The sequence below is a fragment of the Agelaius phoeniceus genome, chromosome 33 (assembly GCF_051311805.1).
Source record: "Agelaius phoeniceus isolate bAgePho1 chromosome 33, bAgePho1.hap1, whole genome shotgun sequence".
Taxonomy (NCBI): Eukaryota; Metazoa; Chordata; class Aves; order Passeriformes; family Icteridae; genus Agelaius; species Agelaius phoeniceus.
In genome coordinates this window covers 144,729-165,122 of record NC_135297.1, presented here as the reverse complement: position 1 = coordinate 165,122, position 20,394 = coordinate 144,729, and the positions used below count along the sequence as shown (strand labels likewise).

General features: G+C 45.9%; 1 protein-coding gene across 1 annotated transcript in view; it reads left to right on the top strand.

Annotated features, from left to right (window-relative positions):
- Positions 1-20,394, top strand: part of LOC129134595 (sodium/potassium-transporting ATPase subunit alpha-3) — a 53,771-nt gene that overhangs the window by 1,056 nt on the left and 32,321 nt on the right. The window contains 8 exon segments of the mRNA XM_077192496.1: positions 8,431-8,553; positions 9,521-9,580; positions 11,261-11,464; positions 15,061-15,174; positions 16,805-16,826; positions 16,829-16,893; positions 16,895-16,939; positions 19,886-20,003. Coding sequence (XP_077048611.1) covers positions 8,431-8,553; positions 9,521-9,580; positions 11,261-11,464; positions 15,061-15,174; positions 16,805-16,826; positions 16,829-16,893; positions 16,895-16,939; positions 19,886-20,003 — 751 coding nt within the window.

Sequence of the window (20,394 nt, the reverse complement as noted above, 5' to 3'; positions counted from 1 at the left end):
GGGGTCCCGGCAGGTGCAGGGTGAGCGTGCGAGGGGCAGGAAAGGAGCGGGGGGGGGGCGTGCGAGGATTGGGGTGAGCGTGGAAGGTTCTGGATGCGTGTGCGAGGGTCTGGATGGGTGTGCAAGGGCTTGGACGAGTGTGGAAGGTTCTGGGTGAGTGTGCAAGGGTTTGGGTGCGTGTTTGAGGGACTGGATGAGTGTGGAAGGTCTGGATGCGTGTTTGAGGTTTTGGGTTGCGTGTGCAAGGGTCTGGATGTGTGTGCAAGGATTTGGATGAGTGTGGAAGGTTCTGGATGAGTGTGCAAGGGACAGGGTGCGTGTGCAAGGATTTGGACGCCTGTTTGAGGATTTGGGTGCGTGTGTGAGGTTTTGGGTGATTGTGGAAGGGTTTGGGTGAGTGTGCAAGGATTTGGGTGTGTGTTTGAGGGTTTGGGTGATTGTGCAAGGATTTGGGTGCGTGTGCAAGGGACTGCAGAGGACGCTGCAGCAGCAGCAGAGGGGGCAGGGCTGCAGCGAGCGTGCAAAGGGCTGGGATGGGCGTGCAGGGATCAGGATGGGCGTGCAAGGGATCAGGATGGGCGTGCAGGGGACAGGGATGAGTGTGCAAGGGGCTGTGATGGGTGTTTGAGGTTTTGGATGGGTGTGCAAGGATTTGCAGGGGCATTTGAGGTGCAGGATGGGTGTGCAAGGCTCAGGGTGAGTGTGCAAGGGACAGGGATGGGAGTTTGAGGTTTTGGATGGGTGTGCAAGGATTTGCAGGGGAGTTTGAGGCTCAGTGTGGGTGTGCAAGGCGCTGGGATGAGTGTGCCAGGCTCAGGGTGAGTGTGCAAGGGGCTGTGATGGGTATTTGAGGCTCAGGATGAGTGTGCAAGGCTCAGGGTGAGTGTGCAAGGCTCAGTGTGCAAGGCTCAGGGTGTGCAAGGCTCAGGATAAGTGTGCAAGGCTCAGGGTGAGTGTGCCAGGCTCAGAGCGTGCCAGGCTCAGAGTGTGCAAGGCTCAGGATAAGCGTGCCAGGCTCTGAGTGTTGCAGGCGCCGCTGCGGTGCCGCAGGGGCGTGCAAGGAAGGCGCTGGAAAGCGCTGGAAGGGACGGGAGGGGGACATGGAGGGGACATTGAGGGGACACGGAGGGGACATTGGGGGGGACATTGGGGGATATTGAGGGGACACGGAGGGGACACGGAGGGGACATTGGGGGGACACGGAGGGGACATTGAGGGGACAGGGAGGGGACAGGGAGGGGACACAGAGGGGACATTGGGGGGACACAGAGGGGACATTGAGGGGACATTGAGGGGGACGTTGAAGGGACATTGAGGGGACAGGGAGGGGACATTGAGGGGACAGAGATTTGGGGACAGGGAATTGGGGACACTGAGGGGACAGGGAGGGGACAGGGACCTGCAGGGATTTGGGGACATTTTCCCTGTTTTTTTATGGGGTTTAGGGACATCAGGGTCTGGGGACATTTTTTTCTGTTTTTTATGGGGTCTGGGGACATCGGGATTTGCGGCCGTGGGAATCTGGAGCCCGGGCGGCGCCGCTGGAGCGGGGCCAGGGTGGCGGGGACACGCGGGGGACACGCGTGACACAGGCAGGGACATGCGTGACACAGTCAGGGACATGCAGGGGACACGCGTGACACAGGCAGGAACACGCAGGGACACGCGTGACAGGCCAGGGACACGCGTGACAAGCCTGGGGACATGCGGGGGGACACTGAGGGACACTCGTGACACAGTCAGGGACATGCAGGGGACACGCGTGACACAGGCAGGGACATGCGTGACCACAGTCAGGGACAGGCAGGGGACACTCGTGACAGGGCCTGGGGACAGGCAGGGGACACGCGTGACACAGTCAGGGACACGCGTGACAGGCCTGGGGACAGGTGGGGGACACGCGTGACAGGCTCTGATGTCCCCGCGTGATGTCCCAAATCCCTGGGGCCTGTCCCTGTCCCAAACCCCTTTGGGGTGTCCCGTGTCCTTGTCCCTGTCCCAATGTCCCCAAACCCTGATGGTGTCACCGTGTCCTTGTCCCTGCGCCTGCGGCCTGGCCAGGCCTTGTCCCCATTCCAGTGTCCCTGTGTCCCATCCCTGTCCCCCTGTCCCTGTGTCCCTGTCCCCATCCTGCTGTCCCTGTCCCTCTGTCCCTGTTTCTGTCCCTGTCCCTGTCCCCTGTCCATCCCGATGTCCCCAAACCCCAATGGTGTCCCTGTCCCCGTGTCCTTGTCCCTGTGCCTGCGGCCTGGCCAGGCCTTGTCCCCATTCCAGTGTCCCTGTGTCCCCATCCCTGTCCCCCTGTCCCTGTCCCCATCCCTGTCCCTGCACCAGCGGCCTGGCCAGGCCCTGCGCTCCCTGTCCCCATCCCAGTGTCCCTGTGTCCATCCCGATGTCCCCAAACCCCTTTGGGGTGTCCCCGTGTCCCTGTCCCTGTGTCCTTGTCCTTGTCCCCATCCCTGTGTCCATCCCATGTCCCCAAACCACAAAGGTGTCCCTGTGTCCCTGTCCCTGTCCCTGTGTCCTTGTGCCTCTGCCAGCGTCTGGGCCGGGCCTTGAGTCCCTGTCCCTGTCCCTGTCCCCGTGTCCATCCCGATGTCCCCAAACCCTGATGGTGTCCCCATGTCCCCTGTCCCCATCCCTGTCCCTGCGCCTGCGGCCGGGCCGGGCCCTGCGCTCCCTGTCCCCATTCCAGTGTCCCTGTGTCCATCCCGATGTCCCCAAACCCCTTTGGGGTGTCCCGTGTCCCCTGTCCCCGTGTCCTGTCCCTGTGCCAGCGGCCTGGCCGGGCCCAGTGTCCCTGTCCTTGTCCCTGTGTCCCTGTGTCCATCCCTGTCCCCATGTCCCCTGTCCCTGCGCCAGCGGCCTGGCCAGGCCCTGAGTCCCTGTCCTTGTCCCTGTGTCCATCCCTGTCCCTGTGTCCCTGTCCCTGTCCCCCGTGTCCATCCCAATGTCCCCAAACCCCGATGGTGTCCCCGTGTCCCTGTCCCTGTCCCTGTCCCCATCCTGCTGTCCCTGTCCCTGTCCCCAATCCCTTTGTCTGTCCTTGTCCCTGTCCCTGTCCCTGTCCCCGTGTCCATCCCGATGTCCCCAAACCCTGAAGGTGTCCCCATGTCCCTCTCCCTGTCCCTGTCCCCATCCTGCTGTCCCTCTCCCTGTCCCTGTCCCCATCCCTTTGTCTGTCCTTGTCCCTGTGTCCATCCCTGTCCCCGTGTCCATCCCGATGTCCCCAAACCCTGAAGGTGTCCCCGTGTCCCTGTGTCCCTGTCCCTGTCCCCATCCCTTTGTCTGTCCTTGTTCCTGTCCCTGTCTCTGTCCCTGTGTCCATCCCAATGTCCCCAGACCCCGATGGTGTCCCCAGACCCCGATGGTGTCCCCAGACCCCAATGATGTCCCCAGACCCCAATGATGTCCCCACATCCCCTTTGTCCCCCTGTCCCCAGCCCCGGAAAATGGGAAAATCCCATTAAAAAAACAGAGAAATCCCATAAAAAAATGAAATCCCGTAAAAAATGGGAATCCCATAAAAAATGGGAATCTCATAAAAACCCAGAGAAATCCCATAAAAAAACCCCAGAGAAATTCCATAAAAAAAGGAGAATCCCATAAAAAAACAGAGAAATCCCATAAAAAAACCAGAGAAATCCCATTAAAAAAAAAACAGAGAAATTCCATAAAAAAGGAGAATCCCATAAAAAATGGAAATCCCATAAAAAATGGAAATCCCATAAAAAAAATGGGGATTTTCCCCCCAAAAATGGGAATTTTCCCCCACAAAAATGGGAATTTCCTCCCCAAAAAATGGGAATTTTCCCCCCCAAAAATGGGATTTTTACCCCCAAAAATGGGGATTTTCTCCAGTCCAAAAATGGGAATTTTCCCCCCCCAAAAATGGGAATTTCTCCAGCCCAAAGAAGGAAAAATCCCCTCTAAAAAATGGGAATTTCCTCCCCCCAAAAATGGGAATTTTCCCCCAAAAATGGGAATTTTCTCCCTCCAAAAATGGGAATTTCCTCCCCCCCAAAAATGGGAATTTTTCTCCCCAAAATGGAAATTTCTCCAGTCCAAAAATGGGAATTTCCTCCCCCCAAAAATGGGAATTTTCCCCCCCCAAAAATGGGGGGAAAACCCCCAAAAAGGACAAAAATTAAAATAAAAAAAACCCCAAACAACAGAAAACCTCAAAAAATTAAAAATAAAAAACCCCAAAATTCCGAATTTTGGGGAATCCCCTCCCCCATTTTTTGGGGGGGTCTCCCCCCCCTCCCCCAGGGCCCCTCCCCCCTCCCCCCCCTCCCCCCCCTTTTCCCACGCGGCCCCTCCCCCACCCCGCCCCTCCCCCCCCCCCGGGATTAACGGGGAGCAGATGGGGTGGGGGAGGGGCGGGGGGGGGAGGGGCTGGGGGGGATTCCGCCCTCCCCACCCGGGGCTGCCCGGGGCGGGGTTACCGGGGGGGGGGAGGGGATTTTGGGGGGAATTTGGGGGGAATTGGGCAAATTTGGGGGGAATTGGGCAAAATCGGGGATTTTGGGGGAGATTTGGGGGGAATTGGGCAAATTCGGGGATTTTGGGGCTCTGGATTTTTCTGTCTCTGGTTTTGGGGGTTTTTGGGGTTTTTTGGGTTTTTTTGGGTTTTTTGGGTTTTTTGGGGGGTTTTTTTGGGGGGGTTTTTTTGGGTTTTTTGGGGGGTTTTTTGGGGTTTTTGATCTCATTTTTGGGGCGTTTCTCTGCCGGTTTTGGGGCCACATTTTGGGGTGTTTCAGTGGAATTTTGGGGTAATTTTGGGGTATTTCAGTGTAATTTTTTTGGGGTGTTTCAGTGGAATTTTTGGGGTGTTTCAGTGGAATTTTTTGGGGGTATTTCAGTGTAATTTTTTTGGGGTGTTTCAGTGGAATTTTTGGGTGTTTCAGTGTAAATTTTGGGGGTGTTTCAGTGTAATTTTTGGGGCTACTTCAATGTGATTTTTTTGGGTGTTTCAGTGTAATTTTTGGGGTATTTCAGTGTAAATTTTGGGGGTGTTTCAGTGGAATTATTTTGGGCTATTTCAGTGTAATTTTTGGGGTGTTTCAGTGTAATTTTGGGGCTATTTTAGTGTAATTATTTTGGGCTATTTCAGTATAATTTTGGGGTATTTCAATGTAATTTTGGGGGTGTTTCAGTGTAATTATTTTGGGGTATTTCAGTGTAATTTTTGGGGTATTTCTCTGCCATTTTTGGGATATTTCTCTGCAGTTTTTGGGATATTTCTCTGCAGTTTTTGGTTCTATTTCTCTGCCATTTCTGGGGGTCTATTTTGGGGCTGTTTCGGGCAATTTCGGGCCGTTTCTCTCCTGTTTTTGGGGGTTTTTGGGGCGCTGTTTCAGGCAGTTTCTCTCCTGTTTTCGGGGGTCTAGTTTGGGCTATTTTGGGCCATTTCTCTCCCATTTTTGGGGTGTTTTTGGGGGTCTATTTGGGGCTATTTCGGGCAATTTTGGGCTGTTTCTCTCCTGTTTTTGGGGTGGTTTTCGGGGGTTTTTGGGGGTCTATTTTGGGCAATTTCGGGCCGTTTCCCTGCCGTTTTGGGGGTCTATTTTGGGGCAATTTTGGGCAATTTCGGGTCATTTCTCTCCCATTTTTGGGGTATTCTGGGTTATAGTTCTCTGCTCTTTTTGGGGGGCTATTTCGGGCTGTTTTGGGCCATTTCTCTCCCATTTCTGGGGTGTTTTTGGGGGTCTATTTGGGGCTATTTGGGGCTATTTCGGGCCGTTTCTCTCCTGTTTTTGGGGTGGTTTTGGGGGTTTTTGGGGGGGATATTTCGGGGAATTTTGGGCCGTTTCTCTCCCATTTCTGGGGTGTTTTCAGGGGTCTATTTTGGGGCTATTTCAGACAATTTCGGGCAATTTCGGGCCATTTCTCTCCCATTTCTGGGGTGTTTTTGGGGGTCTATTTGGGGCTATTTCGGGCAATTTTGGGCCGTTTCTCTCCTGGTTTTGGGGTGGTTTTGGGGGTTTTTGGGGGGATATTTCGGGCAATTTTCAGGCTGTTTCCCTGCCGTTTTGGGGGTGTTTTGAGTTCTATTTCTCTGTGGTTTTTGGGGAGCTATTTTGGGCCGTTTCTCTCCCATTTCTGGGGGTCTATTTCGGGCAATTTCGGGCCGTTTCCCTCCTGTTTTTGGGGTGGTTTTGGGGGTTTTTGGGGGGGATATTTCGGGCAATTTTCAGGCCATTTCTCTCCCATTTTTGGGGTGTTTTGGGTTCTACTTCTCTGTGGTTTTTGGGGGTCTATTTCAGGCAATTTCGGGCCGTTTCCCTGCTGTTTAAGGGGTCTATTTCAGGCAATTTTGGGCCGTTTCCCTCCTGTTTCTGGGGGTGTTTTTGGGGGGTCTATTTCGGGGCTATTTCGGGCAATTTTGGGCAATTTCGGGTCATTTCTCTCCCATTTTTGGGGTGTTCTGGGTTATAGTTCTCTGCTCTTTTTGGGGGTCTATTTCGGGCAGTTTTGGTCCATTTCTCTCCCATTTCTGGGGGTCTATTTTGGGGCTATTTTGGGCAATTTTCGGGCCGTTTCTCTCCTGTTTTTGGGGGTCTATTTGGGGCTATTTGGGGCTATTTCGGGCCGTTTCTCTCCTGTTTTTGGGGTGGTTTTGGGGGTTTTTGGGGGGGATATTTCGGGGAATTTTGGGCCGTTTCTCTCCCATTTCTGGGGTGTTTTCAGGGGTCTATTTTGGGGCTATTTCAGACAATTTCAGGCAATTTCGGGCCATTTCTCTCCCATTTCTGGGGTGTTTTTGGGGGTCTATTTGAGGCTATTTCGGGCAATTTCGGGCCATTTCCCTCCCGTTTCCCTCCTGTTTTTGGGGGTGTTTTTGGAGTCTATTTTGGGGCTATTTCGGGCAATTTTCAGGCCGTTTCCCTCCTGGTTTTTGGGGGTTTTTGGGGGGGATATTTCGGGCAATTTTCGGGCCATTTCCCTCTTGTTTTGGGGTGGTTTTGGGGGTTTTTGGGGGGGATATTTCGGGCAGTTTTCGGGCCGTTTCACTCCCATTTTTGGGGGTGTTTTTGGAGTCTATTTTGGGGCATTTTCGGGCCATTTCTCTCCCATTTCTGGGGTGTTTTTGGGGGTCTATTTTGGGGCTATTTCGGGCAATTTTCAGGCCGTTTCCCTCCTGGTTTTGGGGTGTTTTTGGGGGGGATATTTCGGGCAATTTTCGGGCTGTTTCTCTCCTGTTTTTGGGGTGGTTTCGGGGGTTTTTGGGGGGGATATTTCAGGCAATTTTTTGTCCATTTCTCTCCCATTTCTGGGGTGTTTTTGGGGCTCTATTTGGGGCTATTTCGGGCAATTTTCGGGCCATTTCCCTCCCGTTTCCCTCCTGTTTTTGGGGGTCTATTTGGGGCTATTTCGGGCCGTTTCTCTCCTGTTTTTGGGGTGTTTTCGGGGGTTTTTGGGGGGCTATTTCGGGCTATTTTGGGCCATTTCCCTCCTGTTTTGGGGGTGTTTTTGGAGTCTATTTTGGGGCAATTTCAGGCAATTTTCAGGCCGTTTCCCTGCCGTTTTTGGGGGTTTTTGGGGGGTCTATTTCGGGCAATTTCGGGCAATTTCGGGCCATTTCTCTCCCATTTTTGGGGTGTTTTTGGGGGTCTATTTGGGGCAATTTTGGGCAATTTTCGGGCCGTTTCCCTCCTGTTTTGGGGGTGTTTTTGGGGGGTCTATTTTGGGGCAATTTCGGGCAATTTCGGGCCGTTTCTCTCCCATTTCTGGGGTGTTTTTGGGGGTCTATTTGGGGCTATTTTGGGCAATTTTGGGCCGTTTCCCTGCCGTTTTGGGGGTCTATTTTGGGGATATTTCGGGCAATTTCAGGCCGTTTCCCTCCTGGTTTTGGGGGTGGTTTCGGGGGTTTTTGGGGGGTCTATTTTGGGCAATTTCGGGCAATTTCGGGCAATTTCTCTGCTGTTTTTGGGGGGGCTATTTTGGGCTGTTTCGGGCCGTTTCACTCCCGTTTTTGGGGGTTTTTGGGTTATATTTCTCTGCCATTTCTGGGGGGCTATTTCAGACAATTTCGGGCAATTTTCGGGCTGTTTCTCTCCCGTTTTTGGGGTATTTTGGGTTCTATTTCTCTGTGGTTTTCGGGGGTCTATTTGGGGCTATTTTGGGCTGTTTTGGTCCATTTCTCTCCCATTTTTGGGGGTGTTTTTGGGGGGTCTATTTTGGGGCTATTTCGGGCAATTTTCGGGCCATTTCCCTCCTGTTTTTGGGGGTGTTTTTGGAGTCTATTTTGGGGCTATTTCGGGCAATTTTCGGGCCATTTCCCTCCTGGTTTTGGGGGTGTTTTTGGGGGTCTATTTTGGGTCTATTTCCGGCAATTCCGGGCAATTTCCCTGGGAGCTGCGGGGCCGCCGGCCGGGTCTGGGGGTCTCGGGGGTCTCGGGGAGCCCCAGTAACGGCGCCCCCCAGTTCGGCGGCTCCGACAGCTACCGCGTGGCCACCACGCAGGACAAGGGGGGCGACAAGGAGTCCCCCAAAAAGGGCAAGAGCAAAACCCGGGACCTGGACGACCTCAAGAAGGAGGTGGCGATGGTGAGTCCGGGCTTGGGGGGGAAATGGGGGAAATTGGGGGGAATTTGGGGGTTTGGGGGGGGATTTGGGGTGGAAATGGGGGATTTGGGGGGAAATTGGGGGGATTTTGGGGAGGTTTGGGGGGAGTTTGCAGGGGGATTTTGGGGGGTTTGGGTGGAAATGGGGGGATTTGGGGGGAAATTGGGGGGATTTGGGGAAATTGGGGGGGAAATTTGAGGGTAAAATGGGGGATATTGGGGGGGATTTGGGGGGTTTGGGGGGAGTTTGGGGGAGATTTGGGGGTAAAATGGGGAATTTTGAGGAAATTGGGGGAAATTGGGGGGGGTTGGGGGGAAATTTGGGGGGAAATTTGGGGCTAAAATGGGGGATTTGGGGGGAAATTTGGGTTAGGGTTTGGGGGGGATTTGGGGAGGTTTGGGGGCAGTTTTGGGGGGAGATTTGGGGAAATTGGGGGGGATTTGGGGGAAGTTTGGGGGAGTTTGGGGAGATTTTGGGGAGGTTTGGGGGGAAATTTGGGGAAACTGGGGGATTTTGGGGTAAAATGGGGAATTTGGGGAAATTGGGGGGATTTTGGGGAGTTTTGGGGAGGTTTGGGGGAGTTTGGGGGAGATTTTTGGAAATTGGGGGGGATTTGGGGGGTAAAATGCAGGATTTGGGGAAATTGGGGGGGATTTGGGGGGTTTGTGGGGGGAAATTTGGGGGTAAAATGGGGGGATTTGGGGTGGAAATTTGGGGTGGAAATTTGGGGGATTTGGGGGGGAAATTGAGGGGGTTTGGGGGGATTTTGGGGTAAAATGGGGGATTTGGGGGCATTTCTGGAATTCTGGGGGGATTTCCTGAATTCTGGGGGGCATTTCTGGAATTTTGGGGCATTTCTGGAATTTTGGGGGGCATTTCTGGAATTCTGGGGGGCATTTCTGGAAATTTTGGGGCATTTCTGGACTTTTGGGGCGCCCCCTCCCCACAGACAGAGCACAAGATGTCGATCGAGGAGGTCTGCAGGAAATACAACACCGACTGCGTCCAGGTACGTTTTGGGCTCAATTCCGGGGATTTTGGGGCTCCCTGGGACTCTGGGCTGCTCCTGGCATTTTTAGGCCGTTTTTAATTCATTTTTAGGCAATTTTTTAGGCGATTTTTAGGTCCTTTTAAGGTCATTTTTAGGTGGTTTTTAATTCAATTTTAGGTCCTTTTTAGGTGATTTTTTAGGTGTTTTTTAGGTGATTTTTAGGTCCTTTTTAGGTCATTTTTGGTTCATTTTCCGGTCATTTTTGGGTCCTTTTTAAAGTCATTTTTCAGTAATTTTTAGGTATTTTTTTCACCATTTTTTTCACCATTTTTGAGTCGTTTTTTTTTAGGCAAACTCTCCCAAATTTCTCCAAGTTCCAAATTTCTGCGAGCCCTGGGCTTTGCCTCATCCCCTTTTTGGGAATTGTTTTAGGGCAATTTCTGGGTGGTTTTGGGGTCTATTTTTAGGCCACTTTTGGTTCATTTTTAGGTTCATTTTCAGGTCATTTTTGGTTCATTTTTAGGCCACTTTTGGTTCATTTTGAGGCCATTTTTTGGTTCAGTTTTAGGCCATTTTTAGCTCATTTTTGGTTCATTTTTAGGCCATTTTTTGGTTCATTTTTAGGTCATTTTTCGTTCATTTTTAGCTCATTTTTTGGTTCATTTTTAGGCCACTTTTAGTTCATTTTCAGGTCATTTTTTGGTTCATTTTTAGGCCACTTTTAGTTCATTTTCAGTTCATTTTTAGGTTCATTTTCAGGTCATTTTTTGGTTCATTTTTAGCTCATTTTTAGGCCATTTTTTGGTTCATTTTTAGGTCACTTTAGGTCATTTTTTGGTTCATTTTCAGGTCATTTTTTACTTCATTTTTAGCTAATTTTTTGGTTCATTTTTAGCTCATTTTTAGGTTCATTTTCAGGTCATTTTTTACTTCATTTTTAGGCCATTTTTGGTTCATTTTCAGCTCATTTTTTGATTCATTTTTAGCTCAGGTTTTGGTTCATTTTTAGGTTCATTTTCAGGTCATTTTTTCGTTTATTTTTTGGTTCATTTTCAGCCCATTCTTAGGCCACCTTTAGCTCCTTTTCCCCTCTTTTTTTAGCTCATTTACTGACCACATTAATGTCCATTCTTAATTCAATTTTTCCCCATTTTCCCCTCGATTTTCCCCATTTGTTTTTTGCTCTTTCCCCCATTTTCCCCTCAATTTTCCCCTCAATTTTCCCCATTTTTTTTCCCCGTTTTCCCCTCGATTTTCCCCATTTTTTTTCCCCATTTTCCCCTCGATTTTCCCCTTTTTTTTTTTGCTCTTTTCCCCGTTTCCCACTCCTTTTTCCCCATTTTTTTTTTGCTCTTTTCCCCTCGATTTTCACCTTTTTTTTTGCTCTTTTTCCCCATTTTCCCCTCGATTTTCCCCATTTTTTTTCCCCATTTTCCCCTCGATTTTCCCCATTTTTTTTCCCCATTTTCCCCATTTTTTTTCCCCATTTTCCCCATTTCTTTCCCCCATTTTCCCCTCGATTTTCCCCATTTTTTTCCCCATTTTCCCCCCGATTTTCCCCATTTCTTTCCCCCATTTTCCCCATTTCTTTTCCCCATTTTCCCCATTTTTTTTTCCCCATTTTCCCCATTTTTTTCCCCATTTTCCCCATTTTTTTCCCCATTATTTTCCCCCCTAACTCCCCCATTTTCCCCCCAGGGCCTGACGCACAGCAAAGCCCAGGAGATCCTGGCCCGGGACGGCCCCAACGCCCTGACCCCCCCTCCCACCACCCCCGAGTGGGTCAAGTTCTGCCGTCAGCTCTTCGGGGGCTTCTCCATCCTGCTCTGGATCGGGGCCATTCTCTGCTTCCTGGCCTACGGCATCCAGGCGGGCACCGAGGACGAGCCCTCCAACGACAACGTGAGAGAAACAATAAAAAAATCTGATTTTTTTTTTATTTTTTCGGGTTTTTTTGGGTTTTTTTTGGGTTTTTTTTTGGGATTTTTTTGGGTTTTTTTCAGGGTTTTTTTGGGTATTTTTTAAGGGTTTATTTGGACTTTTAGGGGATTTTTTGGCGGGTTTTTTCCAGGATTTATTTGGATTTTTTTTTAATTTTCTGGGTTTTTTGGGTTTTTTTTTTTCTGAATTTATTTGATTTTTTTGGAGATTTTTAGGGGATTTTTTCAGATTTATTGGGATTTTTTTGGGATTTTTCAGGGTTTTTTAGGCATTTTTTGGGGTGTTTTTTTCTGAATTTATTTGAACTTTTTGAGATTTTTTGGGGAATTTTTAGTGGGTTTTTTTGGGTTTTTTTCTGAATTTATTAGATTTTTTTTGAGATTTTTTGGGATTTTTTTCAGATTTATTTGGATTTTTTTGGGATTTTTTTGGGGGATTTTTTGAGGATTTTTTAAGGATTTTTTCAGGGATTTTTTGAGGATTTTTTTGAGGATTTTTTAAGGATTTATTTGGATTTTTTGAGGATTTTTTGGGGTTTTTTTCAGGGATTTTTTGCAGATTTATTTGGATTTTTGGGGGGATTTTTCAGGGGTTTTTTTTGGGGTTTTTTTGGGGTTTTTTGGGTGCAGTTCTGCCGGCTGCTCTTGGGGCCATTCTCTGCTTCCTGGCCTACGGCATCCAGGCGGGCACCGAGGACGAGCCCTCCAACGACAACGTGAGAGAAACGATAAAAAAAGCTGATTTTTTGGGGTTTTTTTGGGGTTTTTTTTCGATTTTTTTTGGGGTTTTTTCCGATTTTTTTTTGGTTTTTTTCGGGTTTTCTCAGGGGTTTTTTTGGGTATTTTTTAGGGTTTATTTGGATTTTTAAGGGATTTTTTGGCATTTTTTTTCAGGATTTATTTGAATTTTTGGGGGGATTTTTTGCAGATTTATTGGGAATTTTTGGGATTTTTTGGGGTTTTGTTCAGGGATTTTTTGAGGATTTTTTGAGGATTTTTCGGGATTTTTTCAGGGATTTTTGGGATTTTTTTTGGATTTTTAGGGGTTTTTTAGGCCTTTTATTGGGGTTTTTTTTTTAATTTATTTGAATTTTTTTGAGATTTTTCTGGGGATTTTTAGGCATTTTTTTTGGGGTTTTTTTTCTGAATTTATTTCAATGTTTTTTGAGATTATTTGGATTTTTTGAGATTTTTCTGGGGATTTTTAGGAGTTTTTTAGGCTTTCTTTGGGATTTTTTTCTGAATTTATTTGAATTGTTTTGAGATTTTTGGGGATTTTTTGGGGAATTTTTAGTGGGTTTTTTGGGGATTTTTTCTGAATTTATTTGATTTTTTTTGAGATTTTTTTGGGATTTTTTTCAGATTTATTTGGATTTTTTTGGGATTTTTTGGGGGGATTTTTTGAGGATTTTTTAAGGATTTTTTCAGGGATTTTTTGAGGATTTTTTGAGGATTTTTTAAGGATTTATTTGGATTTTTTGAGGATTTTTTGGGGTTTTTTTCAGGGATTTTTTGCAGATTTATTTGGATTTTTGGGGGGATTTTTCAGGGGTTTTTTTGGGGTTTTTTTGGGGTTTTTTGGGTGCAGTTCTGCCGGCTGCTCTTGGGGCCATTCTCTGCTTCCTGGCCTACGGCAGCCAGGCGGGCACCGAGGACGAGCCCTCCAACGACAACGGGAGAGAAACGATAAAAAAATCTGAATTTTTGGGATTTTTTTGGGTTTTTTTGGGGTTTTTTTGTGGTTTTTTGGGGTTTTTTCGGGGTTTTTTTCGATTTTTTGGGGTTTTTTTTCGTTTTTTTTGGGGTATTTTTTAGGGTTTATTTGGATTTTTAGGAGTTTTTATGTGGTTTTTTTCAGGATTTATTTGAATTTTTTTGGAGTTTTTTTGGGGATTTTTTTGCAGATTTATTAGGATTTTTTTTATTTTTTTTGGTTTTTTTCAGGGATTTTTTGAGGATTTTTTGAGGATTTTTTGGTTTTTTTGAGGATTTTTTGAGGATTTTTTTCGGGTTTTTTTCAGGGATTTTTTGGGGTTTTTTTGGGGTTTTTCCAGGTTTTTTCGGGATTTTTTGGGGGTTTTTTTCGGGTTTTTTTCGGGTTTTTTTTTTGGGTGTTTTTTAGGGTTTATTTGGATTTTTAGGGGATTTTTTAGAGGTTTTTTTCAGGATTTATTTGAATTTTTTTTTGAGTTTTTTTGGGGATTTTTTTGCAGATTTATTAGGATTTTTTTGGATTTTTTGGGGTTTTTTTGGGGTATTTTTCGGGGTTTTTTTTGGGATTTTTTGGGGGTTTTTTCGGGTTTTTTTTTCGGGTTTTTTTGGGGTTTTTTTCGGGTTTTTTTGGTAATTTTTAGGGGATTTTTGGCGGGTTTTTTCAGGATTTATTTGAATTTTTTTGGAGTTTTTTGGAGATTTTTTGCAGATTTTTTGGGGATTTTTTTTTTATTTTTTTGGGTTTTTTTTGGGGTTTTTTCGGGTTTTTTTTTGGGTTTTTCTTCGGGTTTTTTTTTGGGTATTTTTTAGGGTTTATTTGGATTTTTAGGGGATTTTTTGGCGGGTTTTTTCAGGATTTATTTGGAATTTTTTTATTATTTTGGGGTTTTTTTGGGGATTTTTTTTCTGGATTTTTTTGGTATCTTTTAGGGTTTATTTGGATTTTTAGGGGATTTTTTGGCGGTTTTTATCAGGATTTATTTGGATTTCTTTTTATTATTTTGGGGATTTTTTGGGGGTTTTTTTCTGGATTTTTTTTGGGTATTTTTTAGGGTTTATTTGGATTTTTAAGAGATTTTTTTGGGGATTTTTTTTCAGGATTTATTTGGGATTTTTTTTTTTATTTTTGGGGGGTTTTTTGTTGTTGTTGCGTTTGATTTTTTGTTGGTTTTTTGGGGGGATTTTTTTGGGGTTTTTGGGGATCTTTTGTTATTTTTGAGGGTTTTTTTGGCATTTTTGGGGGATTTCTTTTTATTTTTTGGGGGGGATTTTTTGGGTTTTTTTTTTTTTTGAGCTGTTTTTTGGGTGGTTTGGGGGTTTTATTTGTTTGGTTTTTTTTGAGGGGATTTTTGGGGATTTTTTTTTAATTTTTGGGGTCTTTTTTTTTTTTTTTTAATGGTGAGTTTTTGGGGGTTTTTTTGCTTTTTTGTTTGGGTTTTTTGGTTTGTTTTTTGAGGGGATTTTTGGAGATTTTTTTTTCTTAATTTTTGGGGGTTTTTTGGGTTTTTTTATGGTGAGTTTTTGTTGGTTTTTTTTTTTTTTTTGCTTTTTTGTTTGGGTTTTTTTGTTTGTTCTTTTGGGGGGATTTTTTTGGGGGGGGGGATTTTTTTTTAATTTTTGGAATTTTTTTTATTTTTTTTATGGTGAGTTTTTTTTTTGTTGTTTCTTTTTTTCTTTTTTGTTTGGGTTTTTTTGTTGGTTTTTTTTGGGGGGATTTTTTTTATTTTTATTTTTTAAATTTTTTTTTTTATGGCAAGTTTTTGGGGGGGATTTTTTTTGGGGGGTTTTTTATTGTGCCAAAAACCCCCAAAACGACCCCAAATCCTTTATTTTTCTGCCCCTCAGCTGTACCTGGGCATCGTCCTGGCCGCCGTCGTCATCATCACCGGCTGCTTCTCCTACTACCAGGAGGCCAAGAGCTCCAAAATCATGGAATCCTTCAAGAACATGGTGCCCCAGGTGCGCTTTGGGGCCAAAAACGCCGATTTTGGGGTTTCTGTTCCCAGGGGCCGGAATTGGGGCCGGGGCCGCTCCCGTTTTGGGGCGGAAAATCCGAAATTTCGGCTCCGGGGGCGGCGCCGGGAGTTGGATTTTGGGGAGGGATTTTGGGGGGGGCTGGAGGAGAAATTTGGGGATTTTGGGGATTTTTTGGGGATTTTTTTTAATATTTTTGGGATTTTTTTTTAATTGCTTGGGATTTTTTTTTTATTTTTTGGGATTTTTTTTAGGATTTTTTTCATAGCAGTTTGGGGTTTTTTTGGGGGAAAAATGGCGATTTTGGAGAAGAGGAGAAGATTTTCATTGGGGTCTGGAGGAGAAATTTGGGGGTTTGGGGTTTTTTTTAATATATTTTTGGGATTTTTTAAAATTGTTTGGGATTTTTTTTTGATTTTTTAAAAATATTTTTGGGATTTCTTTTTAATTGTTTGGGATTTTTTGGGATTTTTTTAAAATATTTTGGGATTTTTTTTTAGGATTTTTTTTCATAGGGGTTTGGGGGGTTTTTTGGGGGGAAAATGGCAATTTTGGGGAAGATTTTGGGTGTTAATTGGGGTCTGGAGGAGAAATTTGGGGGTTTGGGGATTTTTTGGGATTTTTTTTTTTTTAATATATTTTTGGATTTTTTAAAAATAGTTTGGGATTTTTTTGATTTTTTAAAAATATCTTTGAGATTTCTTTTATAATTGTTTGGGATTTTTTTTTTATTTTTTGGATTTTTTTTCGGATTTTTTTCATAGGGGTTTGGGTTTTTTTGGGGGGGAAAAATGGCAATTTTGGGGAAGATTTTAATTGGGGTCTGGAGGAGAAATTTGGGATTTTTTGGGATTTTTTGGGATTTTTTTTTAATATTTTGGGATTTTTTTTTAGGATTTTTTTCATAGCAGTTTGGGTTTTTTTGGGGGAAAAATGGCAATTTTGGAGAAGAGCAAAAGATTTTAATTGGGGTCTGGAGGAGAAATTTGGGGATTTTTGGGATTTTTTTTGGATTTTTTTTTAATATATTTTTGGGATTTTTTTTAGGATTTTTTTTAATAGGGGTTTGGGGGTTTTTTGGGGGGGGGAAATGGCAATTTTGGGGAAGATTTTAATTGGGGTCTGGAGGAGAAATTGGTGGTTTTGGGATTTTTTGGGATTTTTTTTTTTAATATTTTTGGGATTTTTTTAAAAAATTGTTTGGAATTTTTTTGGATTTTTTAAAAATATTTTGGGAATTTTTTAAAATTGTTTGGGATTTTTTGGGATTTTTTGGGATTTTTTAAAATATTTTTGGGAATTTTTTTAATTGTTTGGGATTTTTTTTTTTTTATATTTTTGGGATTTTTTTTAATATTTTTGGGAATTTTTTTTTAAATTGTTTGGGATTTTTTGGGGGATTTTTTAGATTATTTTTTAAGATTTTTTAGGACTTTTTAGGAGGGACCTTTTAGCATTTTTTTTCCAGATTTAAGTGTTTTTTTGGGGGGGGCAGAAAGACGTGAAAAAGCCAATTTTGGGGGGAATTTTGGGGGGGAATTTTGGGGGGTTTCTGGGGTTCTGCCGCCGGGGAATCCCAAAATTCCCGAAATTGCCCGAATTTCCGGGTTTGCAGCAAGCCCTGGTGATCCGGGAGGGGAGAAGATGCAGGTGAACGCCGAGGAGGTCGTGGTCGGGGACCTGGTGGAGGTCAAGGGCGGCGACCCGCGTCCCGGCCGACCTCAGGATCATCTCGGCACACGGCTGCAAGGTGGGGCCCCAAATCCCGGGAAATCGCCCCAAAAATACCCTGGGAAATAGCCCCAAAAATCCTGGGAAATAGCCCCAAAAATCCGGGGAAATCGCCCAAAAATACCCTGGGAAATTGTGCTAAAAATCCTGGGAAATCGCCCCAAAAATACCCTGGGAAATCACCCAAAAATGCCCTGGGAAATAGCCCCAAAATCCGGGGAAATCACACCAAAAATACCCTGGGAAATCACCCAAAAATACCCTGGGAAATTGTGCCAAAAACCCCGGGAAATAGCCCCAAAAATCCGGGGAAATCGCCCCAAAAATACCCTGGGAAATCACCTAAAAAATACCCTGGGAAATTGTGCCAAAAATACCCTGGGAAATTGTGCCAAAAATCCGGGGAAATCACACCAAAAATACCCTGGGAAATTGCGACAGAAATACAGGGAAATAGCCCCAAAAATCCCGGGAAATCGCGACAGAAATGCCCTGGGAAATCGCGCTGGAAATAGAGGGAAATTGCCCCAAAAATCCAGGAATCCGCCCCAAAAATACCCTGGGAAATTGTGCCAGAAATACTGGAAATTGCCCCAAAAATGCCCTGGGAAATTGCGACAGAAATCCCGGAAATAGCCCCAAAAATCCGGGGAAACCGCCCCAAAAATGCCCTGGGAAATCACCCAAAAATACCCTGGAAATTGTGCCAGAAATCCCGGGAAATAGCCCCAAAAATGCCCTGGGAAATTGTGCCAAAAATCCCGGGAAATAGCCCCAAAAATCCGGGAAATCGCCCCAGAAATACCCTGGGAAATTGCACCAGAAATCCCAGGAAACCGCCCCAAAAATCCGGGGAATCCGCCCCAAAAATACCCTGGGAAATTGTGCCAAAAATGCCATGGGAAATCGCGCCAGAAATCCGGGAAATTGCACCAAAAATCCCAGGAAATCACCCCAAAAATACCCTGGAAATTGCAACAGAAATCCTGGGAAGTTGCTCCAGAAATCCCGGGAAATTACCCCAAAAATGCCCTGGGAAATTCCTCCAGAAATCCCGGGAAATTACCCCAAAATATCGTGGGAAATTGCCCCAAAAATCCCGGGAAATCGCTCCAAAAAATGCCCCTGGGAAATCTCTCCAGAAATCCCGGGAAATTGCCCCAAAATATTGTGGGAAATTGCACCAAAAATCCTGGGAAATTACCCCAAAATACCCTGGGAAAATTGCACCAGAAATCCCGGGAAATCGCCCCAAAAATGCCCTGGGAAATTGTGCCAAAAATCCCGGAAATAGCCCCAAAAATCCAGGGAAATCACCCAAAAATACCCTGGAAATTGTGCCAGAAATCCCGGGAAATTGCGACAGAAATACAGGGAAATTACCCCAAAATATTGGGGGAAATTGTGCCAAAAATCCTGGGAAATTACCCCAAAAATACCCAGAAATCACCCCAAAAATGCCCTGGGAAATCTCTCCAGAAATCCCGGAAATCGCCCCAAAAACCCCGGAAAATTGCCCAAAAATACCTGCGAAATTGCAACAGAAATCCCAGGAAATTACCCCAAAAATCCCGGAAAAATTGCCCCAAAAATGCCCTGGGAAATTGCCCCAAAAATGCCCTGGGAAATCCCAGGAAAATTAAAAAATAAATCCTGGGAAATTTCCCCCCGAAAATCCTGACAAATCAAACCAAAAATGCCCTGGGAATTTTCAGGGAATTTTCCCAAAAATCCCTTGGAATTTCCCAAAATCGCCGTTTTTCACCCCAAAATCCCCGTTCCAGGTGGACAACTCCTCCCTGACGGGCGAACGAATCGGAGCCGCAGACTGCACCCACGACAACCCCAAAATTCACCCAAAAACCCCAAAATTCACCCCAAAAACCCGGGGAATTTTCGGGAAATTTTCCCAAAATCGCCGTTTTTTCACCCCAAAATCCCTTTCCCAGGTGGACAACTCCTCCCTGACGGGCGAATCGGAGCCCCAGACTGCACCCACGACAAACCCCAAAATCCACCCCAAAAACCCCAAAATTCACCCCAAAACCCCGGGAATTTTCAGGGAATTTTCCCAAAATCGCCGTTTTTTCACCCCAAAATCCCCTCTCCCAGGTGGACAACTCCTCCCTGACGGGTGAATCGGAGCCTCAGACGCGCTCGCCCGACTGCACCCACGACAACCCCAAAATTCACCCCAAAATCCCCATTTTTCACCCCAAAACTCCCGGAATTTTCCCAAAATCCCCATTTTTCACCCCAAAATCCCATTCTCAGGTGGACAACTCCTCCCTGACGGGCGAATCGGAGCCCCAGACTGCACCCATGACAAACCCCAAAATCCACCCCAAAATCCCCAAAATTCACCCCAAAAACCCCTGAATTCACCCAAAACCTGGGAACTTTCCTGAAAATCCCAAAATTCACCCCAAATCCCTGGGAAAATTTTCCCCCAGATCCCCGTGAATTTCCCCCAAATTCCCCCAAAATTCACCCCAGATTCACCCCAAAATTCACCCAAAACCCCCAGAATTTTCAGGGAATTTTCCCAAACCTCCCGGAATTTTCCCAAAATCCCCGTTTTTCACCCCAAAATCCCCGTTCCAGGTGGACAACTCCTCTCTGACGGGTGAATCGGAGCCCCAGACTGCACCCACGACAAACCCCCAAAATCCACCCCAAAATCCCCAAAATTCACCCCAAAATCCCCAAAATTCACCCAAAACCCGGGAATTTTCAGGGAATTTTCCCAAAATCCCCATTTTTCACCCAAAATCCCCGTTCCAGGTGGACAACTCCTCCCTGACAGGCGAATCGGAGCCGCAGACTGCACCCACGACAAACCCCAAAATTCACCCCAAAACCCCCAAAATCCACCCCAAAAACCCCAAAATTCACCCCAAAACTCCGGAATTTTCAGGGAATTTTCCCAAAATCGCCGTTTTTCACCCCAAAATCCCCGTTCCAGGTGGACAACTCCTCTCTGACGGGCGAATCGGAGCCCCAGACGCGCTCGCCCGACTGCACCCACGACAACCCCCTGGAGACGCGCAACATCACCTTCTTCTCCACCAACTGCGTCGAGGGTGAGCCCCAAAACCCCAAAATTTGGGGGCGATTCGAGGCATTTTGGGGCCACTTTCAGGGTCTTTTCTTTTCCTGGTTTTTTTCCCCTTTTTTTCTGCCTTTTTTCCCATTTTTTTCCCATTTTTTTTCCCATTTTTATTCCCATTTTTTTCCCATTTTTTTCCCATTTTTTCCAATTTTTTCCCATTTTTTTCCTGTTGTTTTTCCTGGTTTTTTCCTGTTTTTTTTTTTTCCTGGTTTTTTTTTTCCATTTTTTCCATTTTTTTCCCATTTTTTCCAACTTTTTCCCATTTTTTACCCATTTTTCCCCATTTTTCACCATTTTCACCATTTTCCCCGTTTTTTCCCCCAATCCCCAGGCACGGCTCAGGATGTGCTGACCTCAGGCAC